The sequence below is a fragment of the Myodes glareolus genome, chromosome 5 (assembly GCF_982192425.1).
Source record: "Myodes glareolus chromosome 5, mMyoGla1.1, whole genome shotgun sequence".
NCBI lineage: Eukaryota > Metazoa > Chordata > Mammalia > Rodentia > Cricetidae > Myodes > Myodes glareolus.
This window is the reverse complement of record NC_142030.1, coordinates 67,606,470-67,631,669: the sequence shown is the minus strand read 5'-3', so window position 1 is coordinate 67,631,669 and position 25,200 is coordinate 67,606,470. Positions and strand designations below refer to the sequence as shown.

Sequence of the window (25,200 nt, the reverse complement as noted above, 5' to 3'; positions counted from 1 at the left end):
TAGGGATAATAAGCCAAACACACACACGACTTAGAAACTACAAACTCAAAATGAATTCTGAGCTTTGGGTGAGCTGCCTCTGCGCTTCCCTCAGCTCTGTCAGGGTGTACAGGTCTGAGCTGTAGATGTAGAAAAAGCAACCAGGATGTTTTAAGGTCAAGGAGACTGATGTACTGGTACCTGAACCTGAAGTAAGCAATGCAGACAGATATACCTGCTGTGCATAACTTACATGCAACACTGATAGAGAGGGGCAAGAATGCTTCTCTCATCCAGCGAGGGGTTCCCAAAGCTGAAAATTAAATTAAGACAGTGAATTAGGTGCAAGTGTTTGCTCCCTTCAGCATCAAAGTAAGAACATATCTGTAAAAACCCAACTGTGATCCTAGATAATTTCATGCTCCAACAGCTCAAATAATTTAAATTAAAAACAAGCCAGGCATCACTAATTAGACACAGGATCATTAATAGCCTGAACTAAAGTACAAGCTGCTGGACTACAGCTGTGGGGCCACACTGTGAATCCCAGTGCAGAGGGAGAAGGCAGAAGTCCTAAGTCCATACACTTGTAAGAGATGCGGAGAGAACTCCAGGCTTGGGATCCCTGCCAGAGTCCCCCAAAAGGCAGGGGAATATATACTTCCAAAATCACTAAAACTTTATTCCTGTAAGCAAAGCTGCAGGCAGCTTCAAACCAGAAAAACTGCCCAGGGGCTTTCAGAGATTGAGACAGAACCCACTCAAAGCAGATACAAAAATGGTATTTCATTAGGGATGAAAGGGTGATTCTGGAAAAACGGTCACCCTTTCACTTTTTTTTTTCTTTTTGTTTTTTCAAGACAGTGTTTCTTTGTGTAGCCTTAGCTGTTCTGGAACTTTCTCTGTAGATCAGGCTGGTCTCAAATTCAGAGATTTTCCTGCCCCTGCCTCCCAAGTACTGGTATTGAAGGTGTGTACCACCACTGCCTGGCCCCTTTCATTCTTTTCCTAGAACCCTTCCTTAATGACTGGAGAAGCCTCTAGCCCTAACAACAGTGCAGGCAAAGCAGCTGCTATCCTTTGAATATTTTTGCAGCCCACAAACTCTTGTTGCAACTTAATCCCCAATGCAAGGCTATAAAAAGGCTAAGTCCAGGATAGTTTTGATCCCAAGTCCTCCCACCCCAGTCCCCAGGCTCTTCTAAGGCACTAGTTGCCAGCTGTAGCACTGTAGAGAGGTAAAGAAGTCTTCAGTAGGTGGGGTCCAGCGGAAGGAAATCAGGCCACTGGCACGCATTCTTGATGGAGATTTTGGGACCCTGGCTTTTTTCTTGTTGTTCTGTTTCCTAAATGCCACGAGGCCAGCAGCTGTGCTCTAAATGTGCTTCCAGACGTGATGATTCTGCCTCATCACAGGCCCAAAAGCAATGAGGCCAACAAACCTCTGAAACCATGAACTGAAATAAGCATTCCATTCCTACAAGTTGATTTATGGCAGTATGTGTACTTGAAAGGTGACCAGCACAGTACCCTAGAGAATGTACTCTTTCACACAGATACCAACAACACAGCCCTGCTATACCTTTTGGCATTATCAAGAAGAATAAGCATGCTAGCGCCTTCATCATCTTGAAAGCTTTCATAGTGATGGCGGTCAGCATTGCCAATCAAGTAATCAAAGACAGCGGTGTCAATGATGTCCAAGAGGCGTGGGCCGGAGTCATAGGGGGATGTTTTCTTCACAGCATCGCAGTAGCTCTCATCGTATTCCCACCTGGAGACAAGCGGCATCACAAAGGTTACTGAGTGCCAGCCACACCTGACTATAGAGTTTAGCTCCTAAGAGGCCTACAAAAGCCATGTGCTAACAGTTTGGTTGCCAGCTGTGATGTTATTAGGAGGCGGGGCCTTGTGGTAGGAAGTTGAGCAGTTGAGAGCAAGCCTAGGTGGAGGATCTGGCTACCCTGGCCTTCCTTCTCATTGTCTGATTCCTAGCCACCATGAGGAGAATAGCTTTTCTCCACAGTGGATGTGCTGCCTTGATACTGTATGACCATAAGTCTCAACACAAGAGAGCAAATCAAGCTGGGCGAAAACTTTAGAAACTGTGAGCCAAAAGAACCTTTCTTCTTTTAAAACATTAGGCATTTTGTTAGTGACGGAAAGTTAATGAAGAAAATTGGCACCAAAATAGGGTCATTGTTGTGACTATATCTGACAGCGAGATTCAAAGGCCTTTGGAATTGGTTTGCAAAATTAGAAAAGTTTAGAGAAGCAAGTTAAGAGAAGCAGAGAATGCTGGAAACACAAACTTCTGTGAGGTTCTAGTAGGAATACAGTTAGTCAAAGCTATGCTGACAGGTTTGGGAGGGAACAGAGACTTCACTGGGAAGTAGACTAGAAGCTTATGTTACATTCTGAAGAAAATCTGTCTATGTTTTGTACTTACCCTAAAACTCTGTACAAAGACTTATATGGTAGAGGCAATTTTAAGGCAGCAGAATGAGAATTACTGGCTGCTTTTAGCCATATTTACTGTGAGAAGTGGAATCAAAATGCAGGGCAGAAAGATCTAAAAAGCTTGTAGTTGAACCAGGAAAGAAGTACATATAAAGTTCAAGGCAAGAAGGGTACAGTTGCTGAAAAAACTAGCACCTTTAAAAAAAAAAAAAAGGAGCTGGAGGTATCTCAGGAACCTGCAAGATTGTCCATCCCAGGCTAAACCTCTGTGTTCAACCATCAAGATACTGAAGAGGCCACTGTGATCCACTTATCCACCAGATAAGCTCAAAACAGTGCCAGACCTTGTCATCATCCAAGTGACGCTAGTGTTGCAGGCATACAGAATTTAAGACTTGTGGAGCCATGTCCACTGAGATTCCAGAGGGGTCCTGAGAGGTTGTACAGTCCAAGAACATGATGGATAAAGTGGTGAGAGTAAAGCCAATGCTACGGCTTATATTTAAAGACAAAACCAAAATATTTATTTTATTTTTATGTGTGTGTGTAAGTGTACTTCATGCATACAGTTGCTGGTAGAGGCCAGAAAAGGTCCTTTGATCCCTGAAGTTGAAGTTACAGGTATTCATGAGCCCCAAATGTGAGAGCTGGAAATCAAATTTAGCTCCTCTGCAAGATCAGCAAGTGCTCTTGTCTCCTGAGCAACCTCTCCAGGGCCCCATGGTTTATATTTTAAATGTCCCCTAAAGATCATGCACTAAAGCCCCGGTTCAGCTCGTGGAACCTTCAGGAGCTTTAGGTGTGATGGAAGTTAAGTCACTGGGAATATGCCTCGAATAAATAAATAATGGGGATATTCCAGGGAGTACCTGCCTAGAGGGATTGCTCCTGGTCTTTTCTCTTGTCTTTGCTTTCTGGAAGCAGTGAGATAAGCAGCCTCTGTCACCACATGCTTCTGTCAATGAGGTACTGTGCCACCAGAAGTCCAAAGGTCTGTGGCCAAGTGATTATGGACTGAACTTCTCAAACTGTGAGCCAAAATTTATCTTTCCTCTTTTAAGTGATAGAAAGATGGCTGATACATTGGCCCTGCTGAAAACAGGGATGGGACCAACCTAGCAGGTCTGCTCACAATCTACAGTTCTTTTTACTCTTAGACAGATGGCTGGCTCCTATTCAGGAAGGGCAACTGGAGCGGTACAGTAAAGAATTAAGTCGAGGTGCACCTGGCCAATTTGCCTTCTCGGTAAGTCCTGCCCCATGGGTGTCGATGTTTCTGTAGAGGCCACACATCTGGAAGCCAAAGTGTGATGGATCCCTCCATCATGTCTCCATCAGCACACGCTGGCTCTGTTTCTCGACAGTAATAGCACTTCCCATAGAAACATGTATTGTTCCCTGCAGGGCAGAAATGAGTCAGATATACTTAAGGAAGAAAATTAAGAACCCAAATTCTCCCCCTAACAAGATCAAAATCTAAGTAAACAGGCAATACGAAAATTAAAATCCTGATGTTAGTCCATTTCATGCATGTCTTCAAGAGCAGACAGAATAAAACAATCTCCAATGAATGAAATACTATATACTAGAAAGCAATTTTCCTGTGTCTCCTTCTACCCAGCCTCTCTCCCAGAAGTGAGCTTCCATCCAGATTCGCTTTCAACTCAAAAGAATTAATGGAAACAATGTCTTCTTGTTCTTTATCAAAGCTGGGGTTTTGGTCAAAGTACCCAAAGGAGAGAGTCTGGTCACATATGGGGGAGCAGGAGCAGGCAGGCAAACACTGAGGATAATGGGAACTAGGTTCCTCACAGATGGAAAAGGAAGAAAAGTAAGATGGTCAGAGTAAACCCTGTTATGAATTAGAATCAGATACTAGTTTTAGTACACACCCAGAGATAATGGCACAGATGTGTGTATGTGCCTGTGTATATAAACCTGTATTTCTTACTATGCCCTTCAACCGAATCTTAGAAACAATGAGATCCAGGACTTATTTAAACATTGGTTCCCTGTTCTTCTCCGTTTCTTCTTGTGGCGATAGAGCCTCATATATACCAGGCAAGTACTCTAGCACTGATGTATATACCCAGCCCTCGTTTTGAGGCAGGCCTTGAACTTACAAGGCTTCCTGCCCCAACCTCACAAACACCTGGAATTAAAGCTTATACTACAAGACTCAGCTTTACCTATCACTTTCTAAAGACCATTTTAATACTATAGTAAAGGAGGGGGGCACTCACTGAACAAGTAGCTGCCTCGAGGGCTGTCAGGGAAGGTACTGATGTGTCTGGACTATACTGACATCACCAGCTGTAAGGAAGGGCTCAGAGAAGAATGAGACCATTCCAAGGACATGAGGCTCTTTCTCTTTAGTCTTATTTTAGGATCATTTTCAGTTCTTTACTTCTTATGACATTTAAAATAGTCTTGTCTATTTCTACTTTAAAATGTTAGTATTTTCAATATAATCAAGTTAAATTTACAATCTTAAAGTTGCTGGGTAGTGGTAGTGCATGCCTTTAATCCCAGTAGGTGTTTCTCTGAGTTCCAGGCCAGCCTGGTCTACAGAGTGAGTTTCAGGACAGTCAAGGGTACAAAGAAAAACTCAGTCTCAAGAAGACACACACAGACACACACACACAAACACAGAGAGAGAGGAGGGGAGGTAGAGAGGGTGATATAATAGCTTTGGAGGTGTGCTATAGTTGATCAGGTTCTGTGTAGTACATGCTGTGCTAGACCTGGGAAATAAAAGCAAGTAGATCTCTAGGCTTTGCTAGGAAGCCAGCCCAGTTGGGTAGCTCCGTGTCAGGGAAAGACTCTGTAGCTGTTGGATAATGTTCTTATACACTGTAAAGATGTCACTTGTACTGATTTAATAAGACACTGACTGGCCAGCAGACAGACAGAAAGTATAGGCAGGTGACCAGACTACAGGAAAGGCAGAGACACAGTTGCAAGCCAGACACAGAGGTCCCAAGCTACATGGCTAAATATAGATAAGAATTATGGGTTAATTTAAGCTGTAAGAGCTAGTTAGTAATAAGCCTGAGCAATAGGTCAAATAGTTTATAATTAATATACGCTTCTGTGTGTTAATTTGGGACTGAATGGCTGTTGGGACCAGGTGGGACAGAAACTTCCATCTACACCCTGTCTCAAAAACAACACAGGAAAGATGTGCCTGAGAAACAGCAGCCAAGCTGTCCTCTAGCCTCCACAAACACATGTGCGCACAAAAGACAGTTGACAGAAAATACAAATGGCTCTTAAACAAATGAACAGATGCTACATATGAAACAAAAAAAAAACTCTAAAAGTTTCAGGATGCATTATTATTATTGCTGTTGTTTTATTTTGAGACAAGGTTTCTCTGTGTAGTCCTGGTTGTCCTGGAACTTACTCTGTAGACCAGGCTGACCTCAAAACTCAATAGAACCACCTGCCTCTGCCTCCTAAGTGCTGGGATTAAAAGTATATGCCACTATTGCCTGGCTCAGGCTGTATTATTAATGATAGTGCAGGGGGTGGGGTGCAACTCTCATATATTGCCACAGGTAAGGTAAATTAATTGTCTATGAGAGTAATGTGACTATATTCACTAAAATTCAAGCTGAACATATGACCTAGCCAGTGCTCTCATGAGCTATAGTCCCAGCCCCTGAAATAGAAGCTATTTCAGTAAGGGGCTGTACGATGCCGAGCATGTGATTACAGTCTCCAAGCATGCTTGTTCCTCCACTGTCAGATGGTGAAAAGGAAACACGCCTATGTCAATGCTTAGACAATCAAAACAGTATCTATTACTCTGAATAATACGACTAACTGTCTTCCTGACTTCCGTGTCCCCATTATACTTGGTGAGTCCAGCCTCTGGCCTCTGACCACTTCCTGGACATGCTCGACTCTGGAAACTGCTTTTCTGACCACTGAAGTTCTCCTCACTCTGCTCGGGTGAACTATCAGATCTAGGTTTCCATCTCAAGCCTTTCTCTGTTAGCATTACTTCTTTCTGCACATTATTCTTACCCACACACCCTTAGTTAACTGCTTCTGTAGTCACTCAATTATCCAATCTAGAAATGTGGAGTCATTCTTAAGGTTTCCTCCCTGCTTACTGCTCCTCCGACTGAGACGTTCATGTCGCTGTTCACATTCCAGTTCACCACTCTACCCCATCCTTATCCACTTCTACAGTCCGCCAGGGCTCTCGTCTTCTCCTTCTCCCCATCACTATTCACCCTCTACAATACTGCCGAAATTAGTTTTCTAAATTCAAATATGATTACTTCATGTTCTGAATCTCTAAACAGCTTCCCAATGCCCCAGGGAAGTCTCAGCCCGAGCATGATGCCTAGGCCCTTCAGTGACCCTGTTCTGACTACTTTCTCTCCTCAGTGCTGAACCCACACACACCTTCCACCTGAGTTCATACTCCTCCGGTATTCCTAATCCCCTTGTCCATCTTCTGTCCTAGTCTAGATCAGTGTTATCTCAGGGGCTAGTGGAGTGAACTGGATAGAAACAAAATTACAACTTTATTTTCACTAACCTCTCTCTGAAATTTAGCATTTCAATATGACAATAGGAACTATAACATTAGAATTTCCTACCACCTTGTCTAAAAGAATCAGTTTTCCATATTGTATTGTAGTTTTTTTTCTTAGATAGGTATTGCTTCACCACATTTTCAAATATAATCCTATTCATTCTAGTAAAAAGCCAGGTGAAGTTCATTTTCATTTTTTAATGTCTGTTTCAATATTTATGCCATGTAGCAGAGCACTGAATCACCAAAAGTCACTACTAAGAGGCCAAGACAAGAGATCACAGCACCTCTAAATTCTTCCTGTCTTACCGTGTTCCCAATGAGAACAAGACTGAGTAGATCCCCTGCATCACAGAAGGATAATGGGAACCAGGGCCAGGGAAGTCATACCTAGGTCCATGATTTATAAACTAATCCTTGGAGGAACAGCAGTGGCCCAAATGCAATTCTACAGTTGGACTTCTGGTTGCCTTACCAAGTTGCTTTAAGTTTCCTCAATTCTTCGTTATTTATTTATTTATTGTGTGTATATGTTTATTCGGAGGGGGCACACACATGGAAATGAGAATATCGAAAGCTGTAACACGACTAGTAAAAACCCAGAGACAGATATTGGGGTTCAACCTGAAGATCAGAAAAGCAAAACGGCCAGCCACTGGCTCTTACCTCTACCTCAGACCAAAATGGCGATCCTGCTTCCAGGAATCTCAGAATGAGACTGTGTGTGAGAGCTGTCTCCTCTAGGACTGGGATTAAAGGCGTGCATCACTGTCGCCCAGTTTCTATGGCAAAACAGTGTGGCTACTGGGATTGAAGATTTCTGTCACCACTGCCTGGTATGTCAAAGACTGACCAGCAGGGCTGTTTTACTCTCTAATCTTCAGGCAAGCTTTATTTATTAACATACAGATGAAATATCACTACAGAATGCCTTCCCAATTGGTCTCCACCTTACTTTTTAAGACTGGGTCTCTCATTGCACCTGGAAAATAATACCAATTTAATTACACTGGGTGAATAATTAGCTTCAAGTATCTGCCTATCTCCGTTTTCACAGCATTGGAACTACAGGTGCCCCTTCCATATCTGGATTTTTACACGGGTATGGGGATCCAAACTCAGGTCCTTAAGCTTGTAAAGCAAGCACTTTACTGGTTGAGCCATCTCCCTAGCCTCTAGCTTCCCCACTTCTCGGGAGAACACATGTATAAAAATTAACCACTGGGCAGTGGCAGCATAAGCCTTTAATCTCAGTACTTGGGAGGCATAGGCAGGTGGGGTGGATCTCCATGAGTTCAAGGCCAGCCTAGAACTCAGTGAGTTCTAGGACAGCCAGGACTATTATACAGAGAAACCCTGTCTCGGAAAAAAACAAACCAAACCAACCAAACCAAACCAAAACCAGGACAATGATATGCAGACAGTATCAATTTAGGACAAATCTTGCATTTGAGACTTAGCTAGAAGATCAAGCGAAATAGTTACCACTTTCACTATTGGTAAATGACTTCACTTCTTTCTTTATTAGAGAAATTCTCATTTCCCATTCTCACCATTAGACCTAATTCCCACACTAACAAGAAAGCAGGCTTTCACACTCCGTGAGTTCTTTAGGTATGAAAGAGATGCACCTAGGTTGTTCAATGGTACCCATTATCTAACTTGCTGACAACCATGCCCCTATCTAAACATCCTCCATCATCTCTTACCTACAGTTAGAAAGGTGCTCAGCAGCTGCTCCGTGGCCACAGGCTTAATCTCCGTCCGCAGATTAACATATCTGCCAACCACCAAGGGAGCTCGGCGGAAACCCAGAATCCTAGTTTTGAAGGTTTAAGAGAGAAGAGAGAAATCTTTGGGGAGGTATTTCAAGTTAAGTCTCAAAAACCATGGTCAATCCCATTAAAGATAAAGTTTTGGAGGTGGTAGGTAGGTGAGCTAATCTCGGTTTTTAGAGGTACATATGTTCATGAGTTTGTCAAGATGTACATTATTCAACAGTTCAGCAAAAAAAGTAGTGGGCGAATCAGGCAAAATGTCAAACTTTTAGGCCTAGGGGATGGGAAATGGGGCTTATCACAGTACCCTCTGTTTCTGCCAGAATCTTTTCATAATCAAAACTAGAAATACATGCTAACGATGCATTAGAAAATACCATGCTTAAACTCAGATGAGTTCAAAGCTTTGATAAAACTTTGACAAACTGCAAAGTGACCAAAGTAACACACCTAAAGGACAGTTTAAATAAGGACATATTTGGAGGTCTCTTTCTAACACTAGAAAATACTTACTTTGTTTTTATTTTCTTTGTTATTTTTGTTTTGTTTAGTTTTTTCTACTTTTACTGATTCTTTTTGGATTCCACATCATGCATCCTGATCCCACTCAACTCCCTGTTCCCTTCATCCACCTTCTGCCCCTGCAACTTTCCCCCAAAATTTAAAGAAAAAAACCAAACACCAAACAAACCAAGCAAAGAAAGGAGAAAGATCTCATTGTGAAAGCTGTAGTGTGGCCTGTTGATTAACACCATTAACTCTTTAGTCCTTTCATCTTTACTTGCAAGTGTTCACTGCAATGAGTTGCTCTGGTTCAAGGCCTCTGGAGTCTGCTACACTATTAGTGGGCTCTCACTAGGGCTCCTCCTGGATATCCTGTTATCCTGTGTCTTGGGATCCTGCAGTTTTAGATCTGTAGGTTCATCCCCTTCTCATACTCCAATAGATCACAGATGAGGTGGATGTTGGGGTGGGCTAACTCATAGCCCTGGTTTTGGGCCTGGGTGGTAGCCTGGCTGGTCAGCTTGACAGCTTCCCCCCATTGCTACCACCCAGGTGAGCTCTCCAGCGCAGCCTGCAGCAAGGAACAGGGTCAGTTCTCTTGCTCTCAGGCCCTCAGGTCCAGCTCACCCACTCCTACACCACCAGGGCCAACTCCACTGTTTTGCTGAAGAAAGCCCCCCTCTTTACTCTCTTTCTCTATGTCTAGAGGGGGGAATACACGGTGGGGGTGGGGTGGGACAGACAGCAGGGAAGTCAGATCGCCTGTTTTTATGCCCTCGGGGCTGGCTCACCCTTATCTTTAAGTCCTAACAAAAGAGTTAGCAGCTGCAGCTGGTAAGGGACAAGGATAGTTTTCCACCTCTCATGATCCCAGGGCTAGCCCTCTCACCCACCATGGGTAGCAGGGGTCAGAAGGGGAGGTCACCTTTCTCTCACCTATGCCACCACATGGTAGACAAGGGGGGATGGGATCAACTCTGCTGTTCTCATGCCCCCAGGGCCAGCTCACCAGTGTCCCTGACAACTGGATTAGCTCTAGTGCGTTGCCCAGGTGAAGTGCATGCCCAAGGGTTGTGGCCTTTGGTGGCAACATGGGCTATGGACATCAATACAAGTCCTGGCTGTGGTAGGACCACAGACTCAGACATGTTCCTAGGCCACAGCCTAGGCTCAGATGTTACTATGGCCCTAGGTGGCAGCCCAGACCGCTGGCACTGACATGGCCTTCAATGGTCTCAGGAGCTATGGACATCAGCTCAGACCCTGGCTGTTGTAGGGCCACAGACCCAGACATGGCCCTCAGTAGTAGCCCTGGCCTGGATGATACCCTGGCCCCAGTCAACAGTACTGGCCACTCAACTCAGCATGACCTGATAGTAGCACAGCCCTTGGACACCAACATAGTCACAGGTTGTGACCTAGACCCTGGAAATCTATGTGGTCTTTGGTGGTACCATGGGCCATCAACAGAACCTGGCTGTGGTAGGCATGATCCTCAGCAGCAGCCTGGGTCCAAATATCACGATAGGCCCAGGTTGCAGAGCAAGCTACTCAGATCGGCATGGCCTTTGGACACCTACCTGGTCCCCAAACCATAGGCCTCTGCACAGCCTTCAGTGATGACAGGAGCCACAGACATCAAGTCATGCCTCCTTAGCTGCTTCAGGGTCTCAGACCAAGATTGGCCCATGGCAATAGCCAGGCTGGGCATCACTTTGGACTCAGGTGGCAAGCAGGTCTGTTTCTCACCACAGTCGCCTCTTCAGACCTGCCTCTGTCCCCAGCCCATGAACCACTCCACCACTCTCTTTCCCACCTCCCCACCCTGTACTACTTTACCATCAGTGTCCGACTGCCCTGTACCATAGGTTCTGGGCGGAACTTAGTTGAATCGTGCCCCAGTCATATGTATGGCACAACATGGAGCTGTTGCTGTATCATGGTCTGATGCTAGAGTCCCAGGCAGCTCTTGGTTGAGTCCTCTCCCTGCCAGTCACAAGGCATACCAGGGTGCTCTGTTGCTTTTTGAGACAGAGTCTTACTATGCAACCTTGGCTGACCTAGAACCACTAGGTAGACCACTGTGGCTTCAAACTCAGAAAGCCTTTGATTTCCAAGAGCTGGGACTAAAGTTGTACATCACCACACCTATTACTTCCTTTTAAAATGACATTTCCTGGTCAAAAACAAAAACAAAAAAACAAAAAACAAAAAAGAAACAAAAAACATCCCCTAAGAAAATTTAGAGGTTCAGAGCCTGAAACTAAGATCATCTTAATTCTCAAGCCTGACAACTGACATTTTGTAATAGCATTTTCTCTCATAGTTGCATAAACACACAGGTATGTATAAACATCACATGCATTTGGCTTATCTTCTTTCTTTCTAAACAGGATCTCACTGTAGCCCAGGCTACCTGTATATTCAAGGTAATTCTCTTGTCTTAGCCTCTCAAGTGCTGGGATTACAGGAATAAGCCATCACACTTGGCTTAATAGTAACCCTACCTATATATGTTCACTACTTAACAAACTAATTTTATAAAAGGATGTATTTTGCCAACAATGGGGGGAGGGGGTAACAAAATAAAATCATGATATATTGCTCTACATACATTACACTGATGAAATTTACTATGCTGGGTATAGTGATCCACAAGTGAGGAAGTAAGGCTCTTTTCATAGTATGCTGATGTTCAATAAACAGAAATCAGAAGGTTTGGACAGTCTAATTCTAGTCTGCCGTTAAATGAGGAGTTGGATGTATCCAACCCTGCATGCAGTTCCTTTAAAAGACTGCAAACATAAATAGTATTAAAAATACTCATTTAATTTTTCCCTCTCTAGAGTTACTAAGTTCCTATCAAGTTTTTCCATCAAAATGGTAGTACAATATGTATCTATATAGCTTTTTCTTTTTCATTTTCATAGTACTTCCTAGAAATATCTTAGATATATGCACTAAAAGATACTCATTCAAAAGCTATGAACAGTAAGCTTTCTGACACAAAACAACATTAACAATGCTTTTAGCAGCATATGAATTCACTATATTGCTAACAATAAAACATTATCATTAAAAAAACTTTGTCATTTCAGCAGGTGAAAACAGTGAGCTATGGCTTCAAAGGGATTTTTAAATATTGCTAGTGACAAGAAACCTGTCTCATATTTATTAGCACTAGTAACTGCAATTATTTTCTTACCTACTTACAGTATTTATTTATCCATTTTAGTCTTTCTTAAACAGTAGCCTAGGCCAGCCTCAAACTCCTGCTTCTCCTCCTGTAGCTGTCTAACCTTAGGAATTACAGGCGTGCACCACATGTTCAGTTCTGCTTGTTCTTTTTAAAAATACTTTATTTTACTTCATATGAATGAATGTTTTACCTGCACGTATGTACACAATTTGCATGACTGCTGGATTTCCAGATGGTTATATGGGAGCTGGGAATCGAACCCAGGTCCTCAGAAGGGGCAAAAAATACTCTTAACTACAAAGTTCCAGCCCCAGTCCTCTGTGTTGGTGAGGACCATATTCCACTACAATGTGTGTGTGAAAAAATAGGAGAAATTCTTCCTAGTCCAGAAAAAGACAAAAATTTGTCTTTTCTGATTTCCTCGTATAGTTTTTAAAAGCTTCTTTTTCTTCTGTTGTCAATTCATGGCTGGGGTTTCCTCTAGGCAAATGCTCTACCCGAGTCACCTCCTGTCCTAGCCAACAATCATGTCTTGTAGTGTCTGTCACTATAGTAGACTGAAAGAGTACCTGTGAGTAGGAACTGGGATGCCAGAGTGTGGCTAAGAGGTGCCTGTAAAGGCAGTACCACCCTTTCTAGAGGGCCCTGTATCCTGTTTCCTGAGACAACATGCTATGCAGAAGGTGGTTTAATCTCACTATGGACCCAAACCAGTCTTGAACTCCCAGTCTTCATGTCTTTGTCTTCTTTGTATGGCGAGGATGTGTGTCACAACTAAGTGCTGGTTATATATGAGAATTCATAGTGATTTTGTTGTTTCTTTTGAAGCTGTGTATATTTTGTATAAAACACACACACACACACACACACACACAAAATGTCTTAAAGATTTATTGCAGTTTTCTGACAGCACCCAAATATTAGGTATTCACAATGGTACTAATTCGTAAGTTATAAACAGGGAACACACCCACATTATTGCTACATCAATTTCCATTTTACATACCAACCACAGTTCCCCCACTCTCCCCTCTTTCCGCTCCCCACATCACTCACTTCTTGAGGAAGTACACGAGTTCTCTCTGAAAGAGATGATGAAAAAGAAATGTAAGAGATTGCACATACCTGTCCAAATGGAAGGCTGCCACCTCTGCATTGTGTCTGTCATAACCGGCATAGGGCTCCCCTTCTACCACATAGTCTCTGCTATAGCTGCAAAGGGAAGGGGAAGCACAGATATAGATATGAGTTCCACAAGTGCTGGAAGTGACAGCACAAGGTAGACTACACACTTCAGCAGGTCTGACTGTTCACACTTCTGTCAACCCTGAGGACTAGGCTGAGGACACAAATGGCTGGCAGATGAAGAGAGAGTCGAGATGAAAACCTAACACTGTTGCTACCTCAGCAATTATTCTATGAATAAAACATGGATGACATTACATTTATTTCTAAAAATGTCTCCTAGTGTAGTGGGTTTTTCGTTTGTTTGTTTTTGTTTTCTTTTTTGGTTTTTTCAAGACTGGATTTCTGTGTGATTCTCCAGGCTGACCTCGAACTCTGAAATCTGCCTGCTTCTGCCTCCCTAGTGCTGGGGTTAAAGGCATGAGCCACCACCACCCAGCCAGTGTAGCTTAAGCACAACAACCACAAGGTGAGTTTCTGGAAAGAAAGAATCATCTTTGTATTTCTCTCAGCTTAATAAATGTCTTTTGAAATGCTTACTAATGTAACTGAAAAACCAAAGAATGCCTTTGCTTACCAGAATGCCTACTGTAAGGACTAGAGAAGTTTAAATTTCTTGGGGAAGCTCTACCTGGCATCTCAGTTTTGTTAAAGAAAAGGCAAAGGTGCGTCTGCAAACAGCAGACTGAATAACCATCCCTGTTCTCTTTTCAAGTTTATCCTGGACTGTTAGTGATAGGACAGCTTGAGCAAAACCTTTCTGTTCTGTGTCTAGAGATCCCTTATCTATCTCTAAGACCAGGGACTGAACTGAAGGAAATTCTAAGGTCTCTTTTATTTCAAACAGCATTCTGATGACTTTATGCCACATGCATTACATAAAGGAAAACTGAAACATTTCTTAAATGACTTTTTTTTTTCTGAAGTTTTTCGAGACAGGATTTCTCTGTGTAGCCCTGGCCACCCTGGAACGCACAGAGGTCCGCCTGCCTCTGCCTCCCAAATGCTGGGAATAAAGGTGTGTGCTACCACCACTGCCCAGCTCAATGAATCATTTTTATTTTATTTTTTTGTTTTTTAGATTTATTTATTATGTATACAGTATTCTCAGTACTCTGCCTGGAGGCCAAAAGAGGGTGAGCCACCATGTGGTTGATGGGAATTGAACTGAGGACTTTTGGAAGAGCAGGCAATGCTCTTAACTGCTGAGCCATCTCTCCAGCCCCAATGAGTCATTTTTAAAGATACAATTTAAATTTGTTAACTGGGAAGGAAAAACTATTGAACTCACCTGCACTCCTGAACCAAAGAGGACCTAGAGGGCTTTGGAAGGAATTTGTGAAAGAGAAGCTGAAACTCAAGTAAAGAGCAGTCCCACTGAACATAGGATTTCTGATGCTGAAACAGCAATCATAGAGTGGAAAATGGAACTATAAAGGGTAATGACCTTCAATGATCTTAGAATACAAAGTAAAACGCATATTTTCAAGGCAAAATGATGAAGAAGACCTATGAGAAGGCAATCATGCATCACCATCATGGAGGCATCAGTTTCTTCTCAGCCTGATCCGCATGCCATGCATTACAAGTCATTACTTGTACAAGTACAAGGCTTCTTAGGTTTATAAGGGTGGCTTTAAATTGTCATTTTAAAAATACCACTGCAGCAGGAGATGACACCTAAGAAGCACTTCTCCCTCTACCACCGGTGTAGTTGCCATACAGCTGGGGAACAGTCCTTGAATACATTCCAGGACTTCAGCACAGTCCAGGAAAATACGAATGAGATCCAGTACTCCCCCTGCTGAAGCATTACCGACCTTTCCAATATATCCAAAGGCTGCTTAGAGTGAAGTGCATGAACCTAGAGGCATCTAGGAACTTTGAGGGTAAACGAGAGCAAAGAAGAAGAGTCAAAGTGAAGGAACTACACTGGAGTCAGGTCAGAATCTGCACTGTGCGTTTGCGTGTTCTGTGTATGTACACAAATTTGTATGTTTATACATATATGTGTACATGCCCATGGAAGCTAGAGGATGATCGTGGTATCATTTCTTAAGCACAACCTAACTTCTTTTTCTTTTCTTTTTAAATTTTATTTATCTATGTATTTTATTTGTGAGTGCTCTATCTGCATGTCTGCCTGCAGACCAGAAGATGGCATCAGACCCCATGTGGGTGCTGGGAATTGTTGAACTCAGGACCTCTAGAAGGGCAGTCAGTGTTCTTAACTGCTGAGCCATCTCTCCAGTTCCCATATAACATTTTTTTAAAAATCATTTTTTGTTGACATAGAACTTATTGGTTGGTCAGTGGGCCCTAGGGATCCCCCTAACTGTTTCACCAGTACTAAGATTACACCCCAGTACTAAGATCACACAGACAGACAGACAGACAGACAGACACACACACACACACACACACACACACACACACACACACACACACGCTTGCCTATATGAGTATGTGTGGAAGCCAGAGGTTGATACAGGGATATCTTTCTTTATGTGTCCTACTTTATTATTTTTGAGACACAGTCTCTTACTGAACCTGAAGCTTACTGCTTTAGCTAGTGTGGTAGTTTGAGTAAGAACGATCCCCACAGGCTCAGAGTGTGGTGCTATTTGAAAGGTTTATAAGGATTAGGAGGTGTGGCCTTGTTGAAGTCAGTATGGCCTTACTGCAGGAAGTGTGCCACTTCCTGAGGTGGGCTTTGACATTTGAAAAGCCCAGGCCAGGACCTGTCTGTCTCTCTGTTTCCCTCTGCTTGTGAAGTGGAATGTAACTCTCAGCTACTTCTCCAGCACCATGCCTGCCTGACAACATGCTCTCTGCCAGTCTCTGAGACTGTAAACAAGCTCCCAAATAAAAGCTTTCTTTTTTGAGAGTTGCTTTGGTCATGGTGTCTCTTCCCAGCAGTAGAACACTGACTAAAACAGCTAGTCGGAGCTAGCAGCCCTGGGGAGCCACCTGTCCCTACCCCCACAGTACCACGATTGCAGTCACCACTCTTGGCTTTCCATGCATGCTAGGGATCCAGCTCAGGCTCTCATGCTTGCAGAGCAAGCACTTTACCCATTGAGCCATACCCCACCCTATGCCTGGTGGGGTATGTGGATTTTGAGAATCAAACTTAACAATTGAGTCATCTTCCAACCCCCAAGGTCTGAATTCTTTGCTCATGTTTTAACTATGTGAAATATGAAAAGTCAGGATTCTGAATCTCATTTTCCTCACCTGTAATCTTCAAAGGCCCTTTTAGTATGTACTAAGATCATTCATTCATGTTTACCTAACCTTAGGTCCCTGCTTTATGTCCTTTTTCCAATATAACTGCAGCTGTTGCCTGTAAAAATCAATCTACTTCTAGAATGGATACACTAAATTGGGGGAGGGGATCACTTTTATAATGCAGTAAAACATAAACCATGGTATTACACTGTAACCTTATATATGTCACCTATCTGAACATAACTCCCAACCCTGAAGGGAGGGCATGAACTTGCCTCCAGGAAGCTAAGACCACAGAGGCTAGTAAAGAAAGATGTTATGTCTTGACTAAGATTCTCCTCAAAACAGGGAATGATCCATCTTAAGTCACTGGCAGAGCAGCAGAATTCACACAGTAACCACCAATAAAATCACTCCTATCCTAGTGAAGGACAGTCGAGTCTGTGCGCACAAGAATTTGCACTTAGAGCAGGGTTATGTGTAGCTTTTGAGAGCCTAGAGGTCAGAAGAGCACTCTGTTGAGTGTTCAAGGTCTGGAATGAGTTTCTGTAAGTACCTCAACCCACACCCGTTCTCGCTCATCTGTGACGTCTGAAGTCAGAACGCACACCAGTGTGCAGTGACTGAAGAAGGCAACACTTCCACCTGAGTTGTACACCATGCTGGGTAGAAGAGACTGCCCTGGGGCTGGGGTAAGAAAGAGTTGGGCTCCACCAAGCCTGACAAATAAAGACTGAAGGGAGAATAAGACTGAGTGACCACAGACAGAGGCCAGACTTTGGGGTTCTTTGTTATTAGGCTGTAGAGGATGAACTGTCCGAGGCACATAAAACTGAGGCGCACAGAGATACATGAGGGAGCCAGGCATATTGGCACAGGCCTTTAACGAGGCACTGGGGGCAAAAGCAGGCAGATCTCTGAGTTTAAGGCCACCTTGATCTACATAACAAGTTCTAGGCCAGTCAGGGCTACAAGTGAGGCCCTGTCTAAGAAGAGGGGAAGGAGAATGGATGCCATTCAGGATCTGGAAGAGAAGGGTGTAGGGCAATGGTACAGAGCAATAACAACGACAGGAGATGAAGCAAGATTGACGAGGACTATGCTCTTGCCACCTCTCCTACTCATCAGTCTGACTGTTCTGCCCGCCGTTATACCTTCCTCGAACACCTCAGGCATCTCTGGAAATGGTCCACAACTGTCAGGAATATCTATCTTTCAGCATACTTAATCCCATATCACCCTTTATTCTTTAGTGTGCAAATAGTGGATGTGGATCACTTAAACATGCACAGTCATAATTAATTTCTTTTCATATCATTTTTCATCCCCTAAAACTCTGCCTATGTTATTAATCCCTTAAGCTACAAACCAAGAGATCAAGAACTACACTTCAAAACTGAATTAGTGGACTAATGAGATGGCTCAGCAGGTCAAAGCACCTGCCACCAAGCCCGATGACACGAGTTGTTCCTAGGACCCACATGGTGGAAGGAGAAAACTGATTTCTCTGTTGTCTTCTGACTTCCAAACACACCATGGCACACATGTATCCACATGTGTATATACATACACACACCAAAAGAAAAAAACCCTAAGTTAATCATTTTTTGTTTTCATGATAGGTGCTTTACATCACCAAGCAAACAAAGGTATGGTAGAATACAAGCTGTTAAAAATTCTGATGGTCAAACTCCAGCTCTACTAAATTACTATGAGGCAACTTTGTCAAGTCAGTTTCTTATTGTGGAAACAGAGACTGAACTGACCCAGGCGTTAAAAGTATTTGGTGTAATGCCTGGCAAATGGTGTGCACTCCAGAGATCAGATCTCAAGGCCTACCTCCAAAGTGTGGGGATAGCAGGTCTGTAGTCACAATAGCTCGCCTGAATTTCATTTTGTTTTTTTGAGACAGGGTCTTTCTATACAGTTTGGCTGTCCTGGAAATTACTCTGTAGACCAGGCTGGCCTCAAATTCACAGATTCGCCTGCCTCTGCCTCCTGAGTGTTGGGATTAAAGGCATGTGCCAACACACCTGGATTCTACTACCATTTTTAACTTGCCAATTTTTATTGACCCCTTTCATTTCTGGGATCCATACGCCAGCTGTCTTTTTTTTTTTAATCGGTTGATAAATGTGTAATAAGGGAATTATATTTTATACATCTTCCCCCCATATTACTCCCTCTACTCTAGCAAGAAATGTAAAGGTAAGATTCTCTACAAAGTTTCACTGAGAGATGAAAGAAATGTTCAGTGTCAGACTCTGAAACTATGTGCTGTTGACTAACTTCTAGCAAAAGAATGCAAATCATTATGCTCTGTTTCATTCACAGAAAACTATGCGAACAGGAGGATCCATGGGTGTCAGGGGTTCAAGGGCAGAGAGGGGAGCTCAGAACCACAAGATATTACAGTGATGGATATTTGCCTAAATCCACAGAATATACCCCTAAAGAGTGAACCTTAATATAAACTATGGATGTTTTTCTTTTTCTTTTGGTTTTGTTTTTTCAAAACTGGGTTTCACTATGTAGCTCTGGTTGTCCTAGAACTACTATGTACACAGGCTGGCTTCGAATTCTGAGATCTATCTGTCTCTGATTCCCAAATTAAAGGTGTGTGATGCTATGCTCAACCAAACAATGGACTTTAATTAACATACTATTATTGGGTCATCAACTGGATTAACGAGCAACAGTAATAACAGAAGAAAACTGGAGGGAAACGTAATTAATGGGACTTGTCTGTATTTTTTTTAAAATGTTCCATGAACCTGAAACTGCTCAAAAAAACAAAAACAAAACACAATGAAAGCCCTAGATGAAAGAGTCACTGCTTCAGCACTGACAAGATGTCCCCATTCTGAGTCCATTCTAACTCTGTAGCTCCTGATCTTTGGCTATCCAGTTTTTAATTATACTTTGGGGTGGAGTGAGGGGAAATCAACAAATTGCTTATTTTCTACTCATTCAATTTGTACCTCCAATACTTACCACGCTGAAGGTATTTATTTAGTACACTAGAAATCAACAGCCAGGCATGAAAGCTCAGGCCTGCACGATGCAGGAGGATCACCAAGTTGAGGTCAGCCCGAGTTATACAGTGAGACTGTCTCAAAACAAACAACCCAACAAACTAACAACACCCCAGAGAAATCAAAGTTCGTTCTGTCCAAAAATTCAGTTGTTTGTTTATACCTTACTATATATAGCCAGGCTATATATTTTTATATACAGCTAACAATATTTCTGCCTTACCCTCCTGAGTGCAGATTATAGGACGGAACCACTACAAACTGGCTTTTTAAAAAGGCTTAAAGGGACCAAAACAGGTTCCCATAGATTTCTTCCACTCAAAGAATCACTGCTGCTGCTCTGGGATAATGCTCTGTACACTGTAAAGATTTGTCACTTGTATTAGTTTGATTGGCCAGTAGTTAGGAAGTATAGGCGGGGCGGCCAGACTAAGAGAATTCTGGGAAGAGGAACGGCAGAGAGACATAGCCACAAGCCAGATGCAGAGGAAGCAAGATGAAAATGCTTTACTGAGAAAAGGACCAGGCGGGACAGAAACTTTTATGTACAAGCTGTCATTTTACTGAGAAGAATAGCAAGGAGAAAACTCTTATATAAACCCCAAGGTGAAGGAATCAACAACTAGCCCATACCCCTAGAATGAAGACTCACCGCTTAGGCTTAAAGACAACTTTCTGTCCTCCTTCAAGAATCAACAAAGCTTTCAGCTGTGTTCCTTTATAGCCTACGTCGGCTTTAATGATCTTCTTAGTGGCCATGGCATGCATGATTGCTCCCAGCTCTGGTGTCTCTTCGGGGTACACTTCCCGGGGCACCACCCATTGGGCTGCAATCTCCCAAGGAGACTGCAGGGTGTGATCCAATTTAGGCACCAGTTCCACCCGCAAGCCAGTCATCATTCGGTGAAAAGCCCTCTGGTCCTCTCGGTTGGCTGCTGATGTATCTAAGTTGTCTATCAGGAAAACTTTGGTGAAGATAAAGATGACTAGGAGTATTGCTAACAGCACAACTCGCTGCTTTAGCTTCATGTTGGCCTCTTTTCCTTCTCCTCCACCCACTTTTTCACTGGCTTATCAAGGAGGACAGGTGGAGATGGTTAGCAAGGCGATTCCATGATTGCATATTTCTTCACCGCAGTGCCTCCCAATTCCTGCAGGCCAAAGTACAAAACATAATTTGATCAGAAATTCTGTCCTTCTACCTCCACATTTTGCAAGCCTAATATGTTAGTTACCCTTTCAGTGATGGATGGCTAAAACTCAGCTTGAGAAGGCCCATTAACTAAAAATAGTGTGGGAAAGTCCTAAGAAAGATACTGTCTGGGTACATGGAAAATTCTAAAAAACACATTCCTGTTTTAATTAGGAAGTGGGATCATCTAGCAGCCATTTGGCTACTATATATATTTCTAAAAATTATCAAAATGAAAACAAAACACTGAACTGCGCATAGTTCTTAACTCCAAGTTTTACTGTTCAAAATCTGTGAGTCCTTGTCATGTCTGATAATTTTCCCAGCTCCCATCCACATGATACCTTGAACGAAGGGTACTCCTGAGAATACCAACAAGAGTCCAGGAAAGAGGTGTAACTCCTTTTTAAATACAAATACCCAGCAATCAGACAAACCATAGCTGTTATTCCTGTGACTATGCACAACACTCACACATGTACTCTCCTTAATCAGACCTACACTAATTATTTTTCCTGGTAAAAATGTGGCTAATCAGATCTGGATGGACTAAGTAAAGAAAAACATTCCCCTATACCATCTGGCTGTTTAAAAAATATGATCAGACCACTCGTGAACCAGAGCAATACCACTATGTCTTCAATGGTGAGGCACGCAGCAAGGATCCTAATGCCATGGACCTAAATGAGTGCTGCTTCCAGTGTGGGCTTGCCACACTCTGGGCAATTCTTAAGACAGAGGGTGTCAAAACATAAAATTCAGTTTATTTGTATGCTGAGAGGTTGCTTTCCACTCCACTGGGCTTTGTTTCTTTGTTCGCTTTTTGAGACCAGGTCTCATGTAGTTCAAAGCTGAACTCATGGTTTTCCTGCTAATAGCTCCCGAGTGCTTTGGTTATAGACATGGGCTGCAGTACCCAGCCCCACAAGGCCATTCCAAATGTGCACCAGCTTCCTCTGCTCTATGCCTACAGCCTGCACTGTACAGCACTGGGACAAAATAAGTGACAAGATAATGGGGTGTTGCTTCGTTCTGCAACTCATCAACAACTCAAACCATTAATCTAAGAAATAAGGCCAATACAAAAACAAGCAAACAACTGGGCAGAGACACTCCTATCTAAATTTAAGGCTGCTTCTTTAACAACTGGAAACAACCCAAGAACAAAATTCTGAGCAATGCCTTTCTTGAGCCAGCTGATGTGACGTTCATTTTTAACCATTCCTTCCCGTTCTTTTCAGGAAGGAAGCAAAAAGTGAAAGTTAAATTCAAATCTGAATTATCCCCAGCCACCTGTTCCGTTTCATCACCATTTCTCATAACACTGTTAAGCTGGAACAAAAGCTGTGTGAGTACAACGAAAAATGTAATTGTTTTTATTTAGTTGTTTCTTAAGTTAGCACACAAAGTAATAGGTTTCATTATGCTGCAATGTAATTGTGATGGTATCAGACTTGGCATGGAACTCAGTAAAAGCAGTTCCTGGTAATTATGCACAACAGCAGTATTAGGAGAGTGGATTACAGTATTAGCTCTAATGACACTGTTGTTTCATTCCTTAGTTCAACAATACACACTGCAGGGTGCAGTGATAAAGAAAACAGGAAAACAGCATCTTTAGCACCTCCACCTCCAACTAGTCACAGATGAATACTGGACAATTCTAGATAAAGGGGACAGCTAAACAGGCTTTGCCTTTCTATAAAATGCACTTTGGCACTAAAGTCTGGCTGACTAGACTCTGATAATACATATCTAATGGTTGTGCATATTTTATGCAGAATAATCTTCCCTCATATTATAAAAAATAGCACTTCCAAACCTGTTTTGCTTTACTAGCCTTAATCCTGAAGCAATCTTTCTGTCCTCCTCCCCACTTGCAGGGAGTGTGGACATGTACCGCCCCATCAGGCTTGGGGTTGTTTGTCGTGCTGGGGATTAAACCCAGGGCTTTATGAATGCTAACCAAGTGCTCCAAAATTGAGCTACACACCCCACTCATATCTCTTTAAGTTTTAGAAGTTCCAAAATTAAGATAAAAGGGTTTGAATCTGAAACTCGGTTTGTAAGCTTTTTCTAAGTTTTGAAATATCATTACCTACTTGAGAGGCCTCAGTAGAACATACTCATCATTTCAGGCCTGCAAACAATTCATCTACTCAGGTAGAGCAGAAATTTATATTGGGGGAATTGAATTCTTCAATTGTTACAATATCAATTTCATCTTTGAAGAATTACAGTGGGAGCAGATGTAAAAAAAGGAGAAGTCAGTTTTCATGTTTGTGATTGATGAGTTGCCACCTCCAGGTAAAATAAATTAAGACTGCATGCAGCATATCACCATTCTTTCTTCTTTTGAAAGGAGAAGAGAAACTATTTGAGATAGGGCCTCACTGTGTAGTCCAGGCTGGCCTTGAACCCAAGCCATCTCAGTGTGGTGAGTGGTGGAATTACTGGCGGTGCCACATACCTGTCAAAGACTTAGCATTATTCTTTCCCAAAGACTTCTACTTCCATAACCCCAGCTGCCAGAGCTCTGTGGTGTTCAGCACCTCCTACTGGACCCTGGAAAGAACAGTCATCTGGACCTGTGGGCTTCAATAGAGCCTAATTAGTCCCTTGATCATCCTGAGTTCTACAAATTCCTTAACAGGGCATTAAAACCCTACTCTAAGTGGTATTGAGTGAGGCAGTCCTCACTGTCTATCTTGGCTTCCACCAGTGAACTAACTTAGCGATGCTGGCTTCCCATTGTTGTACAGTTGCCCTTTGTTTCCACCATTCTTTCTCAATGTTCTTAAAATCCCTTTCTCCTCACCTCTTGTTTAAAACCTAATCCTTCCCCCACGGTCCATCTCAAGGACATTCTAGTCCCTCTCCACCTCCCTCCTTCTGACTAGTGCATAACTAACTACATTCTGCCTTAAATTGCCTTGTACAGAGTTCCTAACTCCCTGCTCAGAAATATAGCTCCTTAAGAGGACCCCCCCCCCAGCTCCTTTACACTTGAGAAAGGGTACCCAAGACCCAGCTTTCAGGCTTTTTAAATGATGATGATTATTATCCTTTTTGATTTGAGGCAAGCAGTTTACTGCAAGCTGGATTTTTAAGATCACCTACTTCAGATATAAGATAATAAAAGCAGGGTTACTGGGTATTTTCCAAACTACCCATGAAAACCTCCCTAGCATTCCCAGAGTAGCACTGTACGCCTGCTCTATTTCAGGTCCTCACCTCCTGCTGTAAAACACTCACAGTGCAACACTGTCCAGTTATACTATGATCACTTGTTTTCATGTTTGTTATATAGAACAGAGCCTACTTCAAAGAACAAGTAGACTTAGGGTAATAACATAACTCAGAAGGTGTTAAATATAAAAGAGGCAGTGTAAGAGAAACACCTGCCAAGTCTCCACACTAAAAGCTGGCACGAACCCCGAGTGCAGAGTTCTGGGAAGCGGATCTTTATAAGCAGTTTTCCTAGGAACCCTATTTCACTCCCAGCAGCCACGTGGGGCTCGCCACACTTTCCTTCTTCACACACATACACCACCACTCTGGGTGTGTGATACATCTTTGGAAGGACAAACCTTAGATTGTAAAGTGCTTCTACAAGAGCTTCACAGATTCAGAGGGAAGGAAATGTGGTATCTTAGTACAAAGTCCTCCATTCGAGAATCCAGTGATGATGCAATGAAGGTATACAGAGAAACGCCTATGTAGGTCTAAGCCATACTAAGGAACGTGACAACACATAGCCCAATACTTACTGGAGGGGGGGTCCTCTAAGCCACAGCTCTAGAGGCTCCAAGCCTCGTCAACAGCTGAGCCCCTTTAAATGGGTCCGATTCGACAACTTCACACTGATCCCAACTTTTATTCACAGCAATGAGAAATGAATGTTTCAGTGAAAGCGAACAGAAGTTTCTTTCTTTGCTTTGCGAGAATTTTTACCATACAAATGAAAGCCTTGTGACTGTGAAGTGCCACAGAACACATACTATTGTTACGTTTTGTGCAGAGGACTAGGAGCTGTGACATAGGGAGACTTTATTAAATAGCTAGTATGTGACCACATTTACGCA

The 25,200-nt window shown here is 42.8% G+C and overlaps 1 protein-coding gene across 8 annotated transcripts in view; it reads right to left on the bottom strand.

Annotated features, from left to right (window-relative positions):
- Fam20b (FAM20B glycosaminoglycan xylosylkinase) overlaps nucleotides 1–25,200 on the bottom strand; it is a 38,448-nt gene that overhangs the window by 6,051 nt on the left and 7,197 nt on the right. For 4 of the 8 annotated variants that reach the window (XM_048421630.3, XM_085688061.2, XM_048421629.3 and 1 more), the window contains exons 2-7: nucleotides 20,576–21,074; nucleotides 13,598–13,684; nucleotides 8,701–8,810; nucleotides 3,666–3,837; nucleotides 1,562–1,753; nucleotides 233–292 (exon numbers count right to left, since the gene is read on the bottom strand). In XM_048421630.3, the coding sequence (XP_048277587.1) occupies nucleotides 233–292; nucleotides 1,562–1,753; nucleotides 3,666–3,837; nucleotides 8,701–8,810; nucleotides 13,598–13,684; nucleotides 20,576–20,952 (998 nt within the window). In that variant the 5' untranslated portion in view covers nucleotides 20,953–21,074. Of the gene's footprint in view, nucleotides 1–232; nucleotides 293–1,561; nucleotides 1,754–3,665; nucleotides 3,838–8,700; nucleotides 8,811–13,597; nucleotides 13,685–20,575; nucleotides 21,075–23,585; nucleotides 23,711–25,200 lie in introns of all 8 variants that reach the window. The other 4 variants (XM_085688059.2, XM_048421626.3, XM_085688060.2 and 1 more) reach the window with 3 other exon arrangements.